This window comes from Haemaphysalis longicornis, unplaced genomic scaffold, assembly GCF_048455015.1.
Source record: "Haemaphysalis longicornis isolate Haplotype H1 unplaced genomic scaffold, Haemaphysalis longicornis Haplotype H1 scaffold_2, whole genome shotgun sequence".
Lineage (NCBI taxonomy): Eukaryota > Metazoa > Arthropoda > Arachnida > Ixodida > Ixodidae > Haemaphysalis > Haemaphysalis longicornis.
Genome location: NW_027526295.1, coordinates 219,549,021 through 219,565,494, shown reverse-complemented (window position 1 = coordinate 219,565,494; position 16,474 = coordinate 219,549,021). Strand labels below are relative to the sequence as shown.

At 44.4% G+C, this 16,474-nt stretch overlaps 1 protein-coding gene across 2 annotated transcripts; it reads right to left on the bottom strand.

Moving 5' to 3' along the window:
- Positions 1-54: 54 nt before the first annotated feature.
- On the bottom strand, positions 55-16,416 carry LOC144169948 (synaptic vesicle membrane protein VAT-1 homolog). 2 transcript variants are annotated; one of them, XM_077699405.1, is made up of 7 exons: positions 13,968-14,550; positions 11,739-12,017; positions 8,283-8,493; positions 6,271-6,441; positions 5,805-5,894; positions 3,451-3,695; positions 55-1,408 (listed from the first exon to the last, which is right to left on the bottom strand). In XM_077699405.1, exons 2-7 carry the CDS (start codon positions 12,000-12,002, stop codon positions 1,331-1,333), a joined length of 1,059 nt encoding a protein of 352 aa, XP_077555531.1. In that variant the 5' UTR covers positions 12,003-12,017; positions 13,968-14,550; the 3' UTR covers positions 55-1,330. The 2 variants fall into 2 exon arrangements, with proteins under 2 accessions (XP_077555531.1, XP_077555530.1); XM_077699404.1 differs by lacking the exon at positions 13,968-14,550 and adding an exon at positions 16,339-16,416 and having other exon boundaries at positions 57-1,408.
- Between the last annotated feature and the right edge of the window lie 58 nt (positions 16,417-16,474).

The window sequence follows — 16,474 nt, the reverse complement described above, 5'->3', positions numbered from 1 at the left end:
TGCTTTTGGAGAAACAGCTGTAAGTGTACAAATTAAATGCAAGTGAGGAGGGGTTTTAAAATTGCGGGAGGGAGGGGGGGTTGTGATTTTGTCACTTTGTCCCACTGGTAGTTGAATGCTTGAGATTTCTTAAATGGCAACAACAGCCTTTCTACATTTCTGCATGGCATCCGTGGGTGGTTGCAAATTCAGAGCACGACAGTGGTGCATTCTGTGTCAACTACCATGTGGTTGTTTGCAATATTTAGGTTGCTGTTTGCTTGCAAAATTTCCTGCTAAACAATGAAAGTAAAGTCACGGCCTCGTGTAAACACCGGTCGCACAAAAGTCCGTTTAATACTTCTGCTACACAGTCATTTCAAAGGGCGTCTCAAAGCCTTTGAAACAAATGTCTATTGGGTGGTGCACTGACTATCTGTTACGTGCCTCCGTAACCATAGAGCTATGCCCATATTTAAGTCTTAAACTGTCAATTGCAAGTTGCCATGCAGCACAGGCACAAGCCACACTACAGGAGTTGAATGATACTGAGTATTGCCAAAACTTACATGATACAGCTGCTTTCGATAAAGGCACTGTGTAAAAGATGGTGCTTCACGAACAGCATATCATGAATGCTGCAAGACACCCCGATACTATTCATGCAATGACCAATCATTCGGTGTGAAATAAACCTTCATCAGCATGCCATAAGATGATGCTGTTCAGTGCACCTGAGGTCTAGGGCACTTTAAACACAAAGTGGCGCATTCCGTTTACAGTGTTTGCCAAATAGTCCAAAAGCCCAATCACGAGTTGTTCGTCCACTGGCGACTCATATCAAGAAACCAGAGTGAATGGACAAGACTAAGGCTTGACAACTGTATAAAATGAAGCATACCTTTATCGTTGGAGGAAAAACTTTCACTCATTGTTTCAAAACAAGAAATGCTATGAGTTGACTTGCCTCGTAACAATATTCTGAGACACGCTTTGAGGAACAGATGTATTTCAACATGTTAGCAAGCCCATGCAAGCCCATAAAGGTCATGGCAACAGTACTGTGTAAAACAACACAAAATATGTTCACAGTGCACTAGACAAGTTTGATATGATCTTGTGATTCTGACCCTGTGATCATTGAACCTGAAGATGCACCATGGTGATACAAACATTTTTGTCATGCAATGCCCCATTTATTTTTTGCACTATATACAATGAAAGCTGTTTGTTGCCTCCTGCTGGACTCATAATCAAAAATGACTTCTTTTAAATGAAAAAAAATGTGCAGAAGGCAGAGAATCTTTGTTGATTGTCCCTGCAATTCCTTTTTTATTTCGTGATTACTCTCCTAAGGTAGTTCGGGAGGTAGGAGGATTATCTTGCCCACATTCCTTCTTTCCACCATCTGTTCCATAGCCTTGACAACCTGGTGGTAAGCGAAGCGACCAAAAAGAAATGGTGTTACAAAAACGGATAAAGGTAATTACACTGTGCGAAGTAACCATAAGGCCATGAGCACGGATGTGCCTATGTCTGAGTTTCCAATTTCAGTAAAAAATGACTGAGTGAATAATTCAAATAGAAGCTCGAATTCCTAATATCCAAATTGACGAATAGTAGTCTTAAGCTTGAAGTTGGTACTTTTCCCAACTCCTGCTGCAGGCTTAATATGCTGTATCAAAGTCAAATTGACTGGCATTACCTGGCTTTGCAAAAGCCGCTATGTCTAGCCATTCCTTGAACCTAATGGCCCACACAATATTTGATGAGCTTCCTGTTACACTGACCAATGGATTCGGTCCCACTGCTTTCTAGCATAGGGACAAAAGGAAGTTTGCACACGCACACACAAAAAAAAAATCTCACAAACAGCCTTGGAAAGTTCGGTGCTAAAAAAACAAACATGCTCTCACACTCCTTTTCCTTTGGCATAAATCAAATTAGAAGAAAACGTGGCATCAAAGCTCGTTTTGTATTTACCACAGAAATTTTCTGACTATACTATATTTGAAATAAAAGGATGCTACTATATGCATAAGAGTGGATACCTGTACAAACAAGCATTACTGTTTCAAATAGTCATTCCCAAATTGCATAGCTGAAAGGCAGTCTGTACATATGCACATCGTTATAATTCTGCTGAGCATTGTGTAAACCAGTGCGCACACACCATAGATGTTATTCCCTGAAAAGTTTAGCTGTCGATTTTTTCGCTTGGCATTACTTTGCGTTCGGCGGGCTAGAATTTGGAATGTCCAACCCATATCATGTGCTTAGCACGGACAAGTACCGCCATCTTGCGGAGCGCAACGTAACCAGTGATGGCGCACTCACATGGTTGCCTGCATGTGTGCCTTGTTAGTGAATACAACCTATAGTGTGGGCACATTGCAGATTTACAGATCCAGACTATAGTCCAGAGCACTCTTGATGCCATTTACTATAAACTTTTGGATACGACTGTTGAAACCAGTGAGTTGAATGGTCTCCCATAGCATGCTCAGGGTGATGATGAAAGCAGAAAATAGGGTACTATGAACGTAGAGGCCGGATAACATAAACGCGAGTGATTTTGGTCTTCCCAGTTCCTTCTATCTCATGACCTTTAATCCTTCTATCTCATGACCTTTAAAATTGCAGCGGAATATTCCAGACTTCAGGTTCAGTAGTATTTGTGCAATAAAAAACCAAATTTTTTGGGCTTTCACATGTGTTAATGGAGGCCTACAGGCTAATTTAAACCACCAAAGGATCTTTAACAAACGGTCAATATTTTGACACATGGGCATTTTCACTTTTCGCCTCTGTTAGGAAAACTGCTGCTGCCGCTGGGATCAAACCTGCATCCTTGTGCTCAGCAGCACAAAGCCTTAGCCACGGAGCTACTGCAAAAGACAAGTTGTTTACAATATACTGTCTGGAGGAGAATTCAGGGGCTCCGAAACACCCTCCGACAAATTTATGGGGTAGACTAGACTTAATGCTGCACTAATGTCCTCCAGAAGAGTTGAATGATTAAAGCTTTATTGGTGGATTTCTTTGTCTGAGAGTAAGCCCATAAGTGGTATATACGACGCAAGCTGATCCTCAAGTGCACAGTGCAAAACGATGGAATAATGTGTTGTGCGCATGCCAGAGGCAGTGAATCACAGCATGCGGATGCGAACATACGGTTTGCGTGATTTGATGTGCTGAGTAGCAAGCAATTCCGAGCTTACGAAGGAAGCTGCAGCTACCAATCACCACTCACAAAGCTGAGGCCTTTTGATGCAAAACAGAAAAAAGTGACACACATGACGTCTCTTAGCCACATGAGCAATATAGGCAATACTGTGCATAAAAAAAAGTCATCCTTTATGCTATAAATGAAAGCAATCACCAAATGTCTGCAAGTCTGCAATCACAAATGTCTGCCTGGTGTAGCCATTGTTATACCTTGTATGTAATGAAAAAGGGTCAGCAGCATACCTCTTTGAATGGCCACTCGGAGTCGATGTGTGGCTTCAGCTTTCCCTGCTCATAGAGCTCAGTGAGCTGCCCCATGACGTCGAGCATGTGCTGTGGTTCCTGCTCCGACAGGATGGCGAGGTTGAGGCCGCAAATGGCGTGGCTGTCTTGGCACAGGCTGTACACGTTCACCTGCTTGGTCTGCCACCAGGTTTTGAAAGCCTTCCAGGCGCTGAAGTGCTGGCCTCCAACCATGCTGCTCAAGCCTGCACAGGGCCATCCGTTTATGCATGCAGACACTGGCGCTTGAAGAAAAGTACACATTGGCACACACATGCAAACAGTTGCGCCATGACAAAAGTGCGTATGGGCACGTACGTCGTCCACTGCTAAGCACAGATACTGATATGGAGAATACAGTTAAACCTGGATGTAATGAAGTTGATGAAAATTCGCAATTTTTTGTTACATGCAGGTTTTCGTTACATCCAGGTTTCGAGTTAAGGCTCCCGTAAATGAAGCAGAAACTAAATCAAAATGCTAGACATCATGAATAGTGAGCTCTCCCTTTAAGAATTTATTTCACAGTAAAAAAATGCATGCTTTGCACCTTCTACCTTCCCATGAAGTTAGTCAGTATACGGCACTCCGAAGAAGCAAGGTCACTTGCCTCTGTATTTGCAAACGTAACTGAAGTACCAATTTTGCCTTTTGACACTCTTTGGTGCCTTATCCAGTTTCAAGGACCAAACGTATGCTGAAAGGGCGCCTTTTCGCGAACTTGATGCTCTTTGCTGCACTCAAACATTTTGAGGGGGCGCTAGCTGAAATACTGTACCGGACAACAACGTTCATTTTCTTGTTGGCGGAGACTGCACTTGAAATTGCGAGCGTGTCATGACAAGACAAAACCTTTCGTTTTCTGGCAGAAGAACTCATCACCGACGTACCGGCACCTCAGAAAGCAGTGGAGACACATGAGTACACACCGACAGGCGGGCCTAGCACCTAGTCGACCCCACACTCAGACTGGAAACGCACGGTAGTTTGCGCTGTGAGCAACGTTCGCTAAATCAGTACGTATCTCCAACTGACTTTTCAGAGAAAAAGTGCAAGAAACAATGGCTCAGCAGCGTAGTGAATTCGTTACATCAAGATTAACCACAGCCATGCCTTCTTTGCACAGTGGTAGCACACACATTGGTTTCAATGGGGCTGGCAATGGGGAATTGAAAAACTTTGGTATATGCAGGAATTCATTACATAGAGGTGCATTACGTCCAGGTTTAACTGTATACATATTACTTTCGTTAGGTGACGGTGCACTGATTATTGGACTTCAAAAATTTTGCGAGTGCCTCCCATGCGCTCCTTTTCTTCGTGTTTTATTTATGAGCTAGGAAACAAGTTGCAGCCAATGAATGAGCACTCTTTTTTTGCTTGTTTTATTTCTGAAGAATATGCTACGGAATGTGTCGCATCTAATGGGCATTTAGGAGCGCTACAGATGCTGGGCAATGCCCAGACCACTTATTTCACTCAATAGGCTATTTAATGCTTTCACATTTAATTCTTCTTTTTAAGGAATTCATATAAACACAATACAATGACAGGTGTATCTGCCCGTGTGTAAACACATGTGAACATTGGTACACACCATGGAACTAGAGTAATCAATTCCTAGAGTTTGCACCATAAAGAAGCATCGATGCAATAGCCTAAAACACCCTACTCTTTGCACTGGCATACCGATGAAAGCTGGGCTTTACAAGTATTCAAATTACAACTTTACTTCGACACCATAGGCGGGCTACAAGGAGCACTATAGCAAGTGGTACATTGTATCTGAGACTGCTTGGAGATCTCTACGTGCACCAAAATGGATTTTTTTCGATTTTCATCTCTATCACAAAACTCAATGCCATTGCCAGAAATCAAACTCGCAATCTGGTGCTCAGTAGTGCAACGCAGGAATTTATACATGCCTCCCCAATGCCCCCCCCCCCCCCCCCTCCTCCCAGGAGGATTTCAACACCCCCCCCCCCCAAAACGGTTTCACAACCACGAGCATTCTGCCCAGGGATCTAAACACACCCCCTAACATCCCCCCCAACAACCCCCATGAAAATTTTGACAGCCCCCCCCCCCCACCCCCCAAACTGAAATTCTGTATAAACCCCTGGTGCAATGCCTTCGCCCCTGAACCACTGTGGTGGATAGTAACGTGCCATATAATGTACATGCGACAGGGCTGTACACTCGTTTTGCATTTAAAAAAAAACAGCTAAAAGAAACGAGCCCACTGGCAAGCTGGTTGGGCACTGTTCAGTCCCATGGAGGACGTGCATGAAAGGAATAACGGACAACTCTCTGACCTATGTGGATGAGACGTCCCATTGGCTTGAGAAGAGCCCTGGAGCGGGTGAAGTCTGCGCCGGAAAGGCAGTCCAGGATGATGTCCACACCTGGAACGAGTATCGTGTCCGGCCGTTTCGCCAAAGAAAATCGCAATTAAACAGCGACATACGAGGCCCGAACAATCAAACGTCGACAAACGAGGCCCACAGTGTCAACACATGCCGCGGCGCATAACACAAAAAGATGCAACATGGGTGTCATGCACCTCCAAATGAAATTATGCCCCACAAAAAAGAAAAGAAAAAGAAAAAAATACCACCGCTTCGATGGTAACAAAAGCAATGAAATTACTCACCAAAGCTCTTTACAGGAATATACTAATTGGTCGTAACTGCTGTTAAAGAATAAACATCCAGTTGGTCAATGTAAAGAAGCACGGTGAAAGTGGTGTACTCACATATCGTTCAGTTCCCGAATACGGACCTTTTGGCTCTATCTTCTTGACAGCGGTGACAAAATCCTCGTGGTGGTAGTCGATGGGGTGAGTGACGCCATTCTGCTGTGTGAGGGGAAACTTGGACGCTGATGAGGTGCCAAAGACCGTGACGTCCTCCACCACGTGACACAACTGGGTGGCAGCCCAGCCCACACCACCTGGGAAGAAAGACCGGCGTGGCTGCTCAACATTGCATGGCTAAGTTCTCCGAATCGACAGTTTGCATACTAAAAGTTCCCTCTAATTGGTTCCACGTGAATGGTGTGGTGCAGAACTGCCAAAAGGAAACTGCAACGGAACCTCATTAACCCACATGCAGTGGCTAACAAAATCAAATATTAAACTAATGATAATAACAAACGCTACATTGCCGTAAGGTCACGCAGGAAAGTTCTATAAAAAGGTGCACATCCCCACCAATTAGTATGTACATCCTCATTTACATTGAAAGTGGCTAAAAAATAGGGTAGTGTAAAAACACAAAACAGGCTGTGCAGTGTTATGAAATGTAGCCATGTGTTCACGCAAGTGATCAGATTTTGGTTAAGTGATTGTAAAATGATGCCGCCATTCATGTCTATAAACAGAGAGGGATCATCGCATTTGCAATAGCGAATTTCAGACAGGTGCATAATTTCACCTTCGTCAACCAGAATTTCGTTGAAGTGCCGCATTGCTGCAATCCATTCCTTTGTTTACGATAGTGGTTGTGCTGCTGAGCCCAAGGACGCAGGTTCGATTCCCGGTCGCTGCGGCCGCTTTTCTTATGGAGGCAAAAGGTAAAAACACCCGTGTATTCGAGATTTTGGCGCACGTTAAAGATCCCCAGGTGGTCAAAATGAACCCGGAACCCTCCACTACGGCACGCCTTGTCGCCTGTGTAGCGTCGCCGCGTTAAACCCTACAATTGATGATTGTTCACGATAGTACAAAGTTACGAAACTAAGGGCAGGTGACCAGGGTCCACACCACATCCCAGAGGTCAAAATGCTACCATTGGGGCATTGCACTTCACTGACATCGACTGCAACCTCTTGAGTTCCATAGTGTTTGACATTTAAGAAGAAGCGGCATGTAGCATGCACCACTCGCTAGCGCACGAGGTGTTGTTAAGCGAAAATATCTGAAATACATTTTTGTACCTGTTCAAAATAATAACGGTGGTTCCCTCATGATTTCTGTTCTTTACAAAGGCACCATAGCTTGTTTATTGATGCTGAAAAAGCATAACTGGCTATAAAATGATTGGGTAAGCACGATAGCTGGCATTACATTCTTACTACATTAAGTCCACATGGTCACATTTAGGGCACATCCAGTGTTGGTATGGTACACAAGGAATGTAATATACAATTAACCAACGTTCAAATTTTGTGAGGGATGGACACAAGCTCTATACCCAATTGCAAAGTTGACACTTGTCACGCGATCGAATTCCTTTAGAGTTGCTTACGATGACAAGACGTCAGGTTGGTTTGGGCCTCGCGTATGTCTCCCTTTGCAGGTTCAAGAATTTGAAACTTCAAGCTACACATAAAATTTTGCAAACTTATTGTGCTATAAACTCTTCTTTCCGAGAAGATACTATTCAGAGCTTTATTGGTGTTATACAGCACTGTTAAATTACTGAATTTCGATTGCATATATTCAGTATGACTACGCAGCTAAGTCATTAGGTTGTTTTTGCGTCTAATGATGTTATTGAATTATGCACTGATACTTGGAATGTAAGGTACATAATTTAATCCAAACTTTTACCCCTGTCCATTTCCTCTGCACACACCACACCAGTTGAGGAGTTTCCTGGTTTGGGAATCGTGGCCACCCCATTACGGCCACTATGTTTGTCTCGAGATTTGAGCAGCTTCACAGCCGCAAAAGTGCATGTGAGCAAACTGTGCAGTTTTGTTTAGCCAGCAGTGCTTGCTCCATGCACAAACACGCGTGCCAACATTTGCCGACTGCCTGTCATGATTCCGCGGTCCTCCCCAATACGAACCTGCGGATGCCTGGATGAGAACCTTGTGTCCCTGCCGAAGGCCCCCGAAGTCACAGATGGCCAGGTAGGCAGTGGCGTAGTTGACCGGAAAGGCGGCCGCCTCGCTGTAGCTCATGCCTCGTGGGATGCTGAAGCACCGATTCTCAGGCACCACGGCCAGGCTCGTCCACAGGCCATACGAGAATGACCAGCACATCACGCGGTCCCCTGGCTGCGACATGCACATATCAACTGCTCTGCAGCTCCCAACTAGCAAGTCTTGAAGCCGCTTTTCTCACGTCATAAACATGCAGCTTTTGAGCCCTTGAAAAATGACAAGCTATAGGCAACACACACTTGCCCCGTAATAATAATATTAAAAAAAAAAAAATCCTCGAAGAGAACAGTATTATTTCGAATCAAAACAGTGCTCAGGATGGTCAGACCAATAGAAAATGCAGAGGGCAATTCAATAAATGTGCACAAACTCGGCCCCGGATCGCCCGCCTCTAGCGACCCATTGAGCATTCCCGTTGTTAAATGTAACCAGGGGTGCTGTACACATCGGCCATTGTGGGGCAGTTTCTTCCGCCATTACTAAAAGCCTTTATGATGTCAATACGGGCTTAAACGTCTACTCGCTGCATTGCCGAGTGCCATACCCACGACACATATTCACCTGGCTTACGGTTCTGCACATTTTAAACGGAATCAGTTGTGGGGAAGTACACTATCTCCGATTTGGTTGTTTTCCCACACAAAACCAGAACATTTGTGTATTTTGCCATCTGTAACTTCATCAAATCATGATATTACATTTAAGCAAAACTAGAGTAAGCCAGCATTTATATAATTAACCGTCCTTCAAGATTAGAAGACCTACAGGCACTGACAAGGCTAATGAGAGCACATCCTGCGTACCACACGTCGCCTTCCAGTTATTGGGTGGAAGGAGGTAAACAGCTGGCTTAAGATAATGATACGGGAAGCAGTTTTATCTCAGTATCACTAAAGTTACAAATGGCACCATGCATCTGGATTACTGAATTTTTGTGCTAGCTTTGTGAAAAAATACGGTGAGTTTTTTGTGAGAAACGCTGAGACTTGCGCTGCTGCATTTTTTAAAGGGAGCATACTGTTTACACTTTACTTTTGAAAATTAATTGCAGTTTTGATGCAGCTCCTTTTGCTCAGCTTGAAGTTAACATTTCGTCTGCTGTCTGTCGCGTACACGTTTCACCGATACGCAAACTCCCTTATAAAACCATTGACATTTCGCATGTCATTTCTTTGGTTCTATTTTAGTTGTTTTAATGACAGCATAATAATTGCACCACATTGCTTTTTCTTGCCATTCTTGCCGTTGCATATGAGGCATGTTGCAATTGAGACACATACGTGCCCATGTTGGAATTCTGAACATACCTAGGTACGTGTTTTTGTCGAGTCTAGCCAAAGAAAACAAAAAAGAAAGGGCCTTATATCATGGGCTGCGTTTATTGCATTGTTTGTACTGATGCATGGACAGATTTCGGAGGGTGCTTGCACATTAAGAATACCAGAACAAAAGCAAAGCATACTCCATTCCAAAAGACACAGATATTTCGTTGTAAGGTCTACCAATGGAAGTGGTTCGGATCTTCTTGAGTGGCGTGAATAATATTGTTGATGCCAAATGCATTATGCTGAAGAATGCTTCAGAAAAAAACTTAGCACATGTGCAAGAAGAGCTTTGCAGTCACTAAAATCAGAACACAGCACGACATAGCCATTTTACGAGTAAAGAAGCTGAAAAAAAAAAAAAAAAAGTGGCAGGTTCAAATTAAAGCAGGCACAAGAGATTGTACAACTTAACGCTCAGACACTGTTTTCTGTAGTGAAAAATTGTAATGTCAGTCACATTCTTAAAGACCAACTGCACTCAAATTTCACCTTAGCCAAATTTACTTTGAACGTACAGTACGTACTACCAAACCAATTGGCACATGACTGGTAGCCCCGTGAAATGCGTTGTCAATCAGTTAGAAATGTTTAAAATAGCTCCGTCGCAGGCAACGCTGCACCTTCCGGCGTATCGCGCAAACATCCATGAAGCAGCAGTGACACAGTGGCCAGTTCTGCACTTCTTCCTACAGGAGAACCGGTCGGGTTCCGCTGGACGCGCTTCTCCTGAGACTGCAGCAAGGGCGAAGCATTGCACGCAGGTTTGCCCCGGCTGGCTAGAACGTCACTTAAGCCTGGCCGTAATGGCTGCACTCTCCTCAGTTTCACTTTCAAAACCTCCGACTTTTGATGGTCTTTCGAAGTGCGGATACACGTATTCCAGCTGTCATATTTTGTATTTTGCAGTCTCTTTAGGCAGACTATATGGAAATAATGTTTTCAAGAGGTTGAAATGTTGAGCGCAGTTGGCCTTTAACCCTTTCAGGGTCAATGACGTGCCAGCACCTCGAAAATGGCCGATGATGTACACGTACATCAACGCTTGTATCTCTCGCTTGGCATGTGCTGCCCCACTGCAGAAATACGTGAAATTATTTTCTTGGACTGATGGTTCTTCTTTTGTTCTGTTTCTTATGCTTTACTACAGCGGTGCACCGGCTATCGCTTGCGCATCCGGCCACGCTCAGGTGCCCAGAGGCTAGTTTCGGTGTAGTCCTCCGGGCGCTTCCCACTTCTTGTGCCTGCAAAACTGATGATTCTTTAAAAGTCGTATAAGGTTTTTTTTTTTCAGAAATTTTTCTTGTGTTACTCGTGAATAAACCACGTGTATGTAACAACACAAACGATTTTTTGTCACTTTATGGTCACCCTAAAAAATTATGACAATTTTTTCCTCGAAATAGATTCGTGCAAAGAATTTAAATCATCAATAAAAATAAATCGACCATGGGGGGTCGCATTTGGCGAAAACATTTGACCCTCAAAGGGTTAAAGGGGCCATGAAGGCACAATAAAAGTTCAGATTATTAAGAGGGCTGTTTCGTCCTGATAGCTGCAATACTAATTTTTTCAGACTTCAAAGAAATAATCGAGATATCAAAGAAAACATATTCAATGTTGGCGACACCCCAGCCACTTTCCGGGTATTTTTCTACGACATCACAGAACCTTGGTTGTGCGAATGGCCGCCGCGGGGCTAAACCATTGACAAAATACATGACTGGGAGATTGTAGAGGGCCCTCCAGTTCTGTTTGATCGTATCGCTTGAATGCTAACGCACAGCTAACAGCTGCTAAAAATGCCTTTAGTTCCAGCCCAGAACGTGTATCACTCCTGCACATATTATGTCCCTATGGTGTGAAATCTTTTCTTGCGTTTTTTCAATCAAAAAACATCTGTCGTGACTAAAATGAAGCTGAAAATGAAAATGAAAGGCTAGTTCTTTCAATTTGCACACAGTTGTATCTCGTGTCTATGGCCCCTTTAAAAAAACACATCCAAAGCCTCCAGTATGACATCCACATGGACATCACCTTGAAGCGCGTGACACCAGTGCCGACCCGGACGACGTCACCCGCCGCCTCGAGGCCCATGATGAAGGGTGGCCGCTTGCGGTTATGCACGTAGATTCCCTGGCGCACATAGATGTCGGAGAAGTTGGCGCCGCACGCCCTCACACGCACCAGCACCTCGTCCTCGCACACACTGCTGGGCGCGTTCACCTCTCGCACTGCCAGCTTGTCGTAGCCCCCAAATCCAGTCAGCACAATCTCGGACAGCTTGCTGGAGTCTCCCATGTTTGCTGTATCACCCTGCATCAATGTGAATATAAGTGATGTATGACGGTGGAATGTTAGCAAATACTTTAAAAATAAGCACCACTGCGCTGGCTTAAACTACCTTCAGCAATGTCAGGTATCTTTATGTGGTACCTTAATGTGGTGCATTAGGTAACAACAAACATGGTCAGGAGGCCAGCAGAAAGTTTGACGAACATTCAGATCCTACAAATATGCACAGTAACAGTAACAAGCACATGCAGGAACAGGCCAACACAGCCCCTTTTCCCTCCCCACTCTACAGCTCCCCTAACTCAACAAAAAAGGTTTATAGCTCCGAGACTTAAACTGTGATTACTGCCATGCAGCCCCACACACACACAAAAAAAAAAATCGGTAATTTAGCTAGCGCCAAAGATGAGATGCCAATGACGGTTGTTAGGAATCGCCTCACCAAATGTGATAAAAAATGCCTGTTCGAAAAATGCCTATATGTGAAAACTGAAAACTGTGCAGGCAAGATACGCTATTAACAGGCAGTTACAGCAGTGCTCCCGAGGTTCATCTTGATGGTTTCACAAAAGACTTGATTCGTTTGAAGATGAACTCAATGTGGTGTGCCTGCCTCGCTTCGTTATCGGTTTGTGACTGTCACTGAACACAGTTCAAATACTGCCTTAGCTAAAGCGTTGGTTGCAGTGTTTTCCTTGTAGACACCATATTTTTTTTTATACAGATTTTTATAAAAATTCTAGACATACTTTAAACCGTTGACGTCACTGCAAAGTCAACAAAGCTGCATGTGGTTGTAATTAGAGGTGATTCGCAGCATTTACAAGTCTTCTCTCATTTAAATCTCTTTAGTTGAATAGAACTTACGCAAACAGACGCCACGTCATAATCGGAAATGGTGTTGTTACGACCAAAAATGATATCCATTTATGGATTCACTGATTATTTCAGCGAAGTGCACTGCAGAGAAGTAGCAGTGTTGCACCAAGAATGGTAAGAGTAGTGATAACACAGCATCTAAGACCTGTGGTCAATAATTGCTCTTTCCAGAGGTTCGACATCTCACATGCTTTAGTGCATACAATCCGCAGCAAACCAGAATTTCACAGTGAAGCTGTTAGTCTCTCATTGGTTGGATTGATTCGCGGCATCCGTGCGCAAAAAGGTGGAAGCAGAAAGTAGGTTGAAGCGAACAGAGTGAAGGTGACGAAGCCAACGACTGGAGCCTGGAAGCAAGATAGAAAAAACGCCAAAAAGAGAACAAACGTGCCACAATCACTCACGTGTCCCCGGGGAGCAAGAAAAGAAAACAGGAGTTTTTTTTTTTTTTTTTTTGCGCCATTTTTCCACAGGGCATTTATTTAGTTAAAGCTTTTATTAGTCAGGAAGACCGAAGCTAGCAAAGGCGACTAAACCGTTCAAGGCCAAATAGGGAGACCCCCATTGGCCTGCCAGGAGAGAAACCACCTGAGCACCTGAATCACGACAGATCCAAGGCCATGAACACGTGCACAGCCAGTCATTGAATACATACGTGCTCTACCGGCCGACGACGAAGCAGTAATCCTTTATGAAAACATGCAGAGTGACCTAGTAGTAAACAAACAGGTAGCAACTAGTCTGAGCGTAACAAGAGGTGTCCGACAAGGGTGCCCACTTTCCCCATTACTTTTCGTTTTAGCAATAGAACCGTTCTTAAAAAATGTCGAAAACAACTCGCATATCCTAGGCTTACAGCTTCCAGGGAGCCAGACAGTTAAAGTAACAGCGTATGCTGATGATGTTACTTTGTATCTAAGGGATGAAGATAGTTTAGTGCATGCACTTAATTGCTTTGAGGAGTATTCTGAGTTAGCTGGTGCAAGACTAAATTGCACAAAAAGTAAAGCCCTAAGCCTAAGTCCATTAGAAAAACAACACATATATGGCATCCCAGTTGTCACACATGTAGAAATCCTTGGAGTTACTTACATGTCAAGCGGGGTATTACTTAAGACATGGCACCAAGCACTTAAACAACTCAGGGAGGATGTAAACGAAGCCTTAGCTTACGACTTTCCATACGCGGTTAGAAGGTATGTGGCACTAAACGTTTTTGCAGGGAAAGTATGGTACATAGCAGGGACAGCTGCCCTTCCTCGATACATAGCGGTTAAAATTACATCTGAAGTATTGTGCCTGTTCTGGTCGGATAAAACAGCCCTGGTCAAAACCGGGAAACTGGGCCTGCCCAGACAATTCGGGGGGTGGAACATCCCCTCCGTAACCAATTATGCCGTGACCTATGCTTCGAAAAGTGTTCTTAGGGTCCTTGATCTGCAGCAAGGCAGCTCAGTGTATATTTCTTGGGAGCGCAAGCTAGGTTATTTCTCCAGCACACTCCGGATGGGCCCAAGGCAACTCAGCCACCCCCCTTTTACACCAAAGTAATAGCGGCATATAGGAAACTAACTACACATAATTCACAAAGGGAAACAGAAGATATGAGGAACATAGAACTGGCTCAGAAACTAGATGAGACGAGCCCTGAAAACCTAGATGAGAAACAAAAGGACTTTCCCTGGCGCACACTGATGAATGCAAATGTACCGGGTGAAGCCCAGGACGTAACATGGAAGTATGGGTGGTCAGTCTTGCAGACGAAAACTGTCTTAAGGAGATGGGGTACAGCAACAACAGACAAGTGTGTGCACTGTAATAAGAGGGAGACAAATGAACACGCAATGATCCAATGCACAGTGGCCAAAACATTTTGGTTCATAGTGAGCAGGGCATATAGACAACTCCGCATTCGGGACTTCCTGGAGGGCAGACGGTGCCCAAGAAACCCTCTAGCAGTGCTTATCATAACGATTGGTTTGTATGTGCTGTGGATAAACAGGCATATCACTGTCAAGCAATTGCGCCCCCGACGTAACCAGTGGAATTTACTGATCCACATGCACACAAAACTAACCGAAAACCTGGAAGCAGAGCTCTTCTTCTTAGGGGAAGAAGAATTCTTGAGAAAATGGTCTTGTCCTTTCATTGAGGTTCAAAACGGGCGAGTGCACCCGAGTTGCACTCCAATACATGGATTACGCTTTACGGGAACATAAAGGGAGGCTTATAAAAACGGGTGTGCCTGAGCCGCACTCCATTACATGGGCTACATTTCGTGGGAATATAACGGGAGGCTCATAAAAGTGAGTGCACTTGAGTTGCACTCCAATAACGTAAGGGTCAAGTTTATGGGAACATAAGGGAAGGCTTTTAAAGGCGCAAGCGCCTCGGGCGGGGAGACTTTCCTCCCGCACCTATGCACTTGGCGCCTCACTCTACTACAAAGTGAGCGGGCCCGCATATGTAAGCCGCGTACTTGCGTTTTTACAGGTGTAAGCCATGTGGTGCGGATGTAAACCGCGTGATTGTGTTGCTACTGCCAAAGGTAGTTCCAATTGCATTCTGTAAACAGAGGTCATGTTCTGAGTATTCAATAAGTTTTGTGGCCCCAAATGGGAAGGTGGGCCAAATAAGTGTATGTGGTACAGTCAACAAACTAATGCTCGGTTTCTTTTGTATTTGTTTTTGCATTTGAATGTTTTGTAGTTGCGTATGAAGCAAGGAAGACCCCCAGTAAATGAAACGTCTTGTGTAAAGGGAGCTGGTGCCTGGGGTGGGGGAGCAGTCCCCCCTCCCCCCCTCCCAGGACACAGGCTGTCCTCTCGGTGCACAATTTATGTACCAAGAAGTGCATGCCGTGTTAGTTCTTGACCCATTTTGTATCTGCTTTGTCTGCTTTGTTAATAGCAAGGAGAGATGTCGTCCTGGAATGTAACAGACGGACCGAGTATGTGAACGTGGAAAAGCGTAACCACGAGTGTTTTGTACCTGCTTTTGTTGCAGGAGAAAAATAAAAATTCATTTGCTTTAGCACTGCTCGGCACCTCACGGCTTCGCCGGCTATCTGTTTCTCTGGGACGGGATATTTTTGTTTTTTTTTAGTAGTGTGCGTACGTCGTGACTCGCAACCCCTTGTCCTTGCTGCAGCCGCGGCTTCCCTTTACAGTTTACGGCCACCTAATTTTACTAAAAAAGTGAGAATAGCGATATCTTTTGGTCGGTCAGCCCCTGCTGTTAGCACGTGTATCGAAGTTGTGGGAACGCCAAGGGAGCTCAGGGGAAGAGCTGCATAAACAAAACAAAATATTTGTTCATATTACGGACCGGGAAGTGCGCAACCAACAAACGCAACAAACAAAGCAGCGCACGCAGCAAACAGGTGGCATGAAAATGCAAAATTTGCGCGCGAGGCTGCTAGGAACAAACATATGAAATGCAAATTAAACAAATCCGTACCTACCTCTCGGTATCTCGCGAATGATTGGAGGAGGAAAGTAGAAAGTAGATTGAAGTCGACCGGCCGACGTACTGGATATGGATTCTCACAAGTTGTCTGCACACACGGCGGTGAACTCCAAGACCTTTAAAATTGTTAA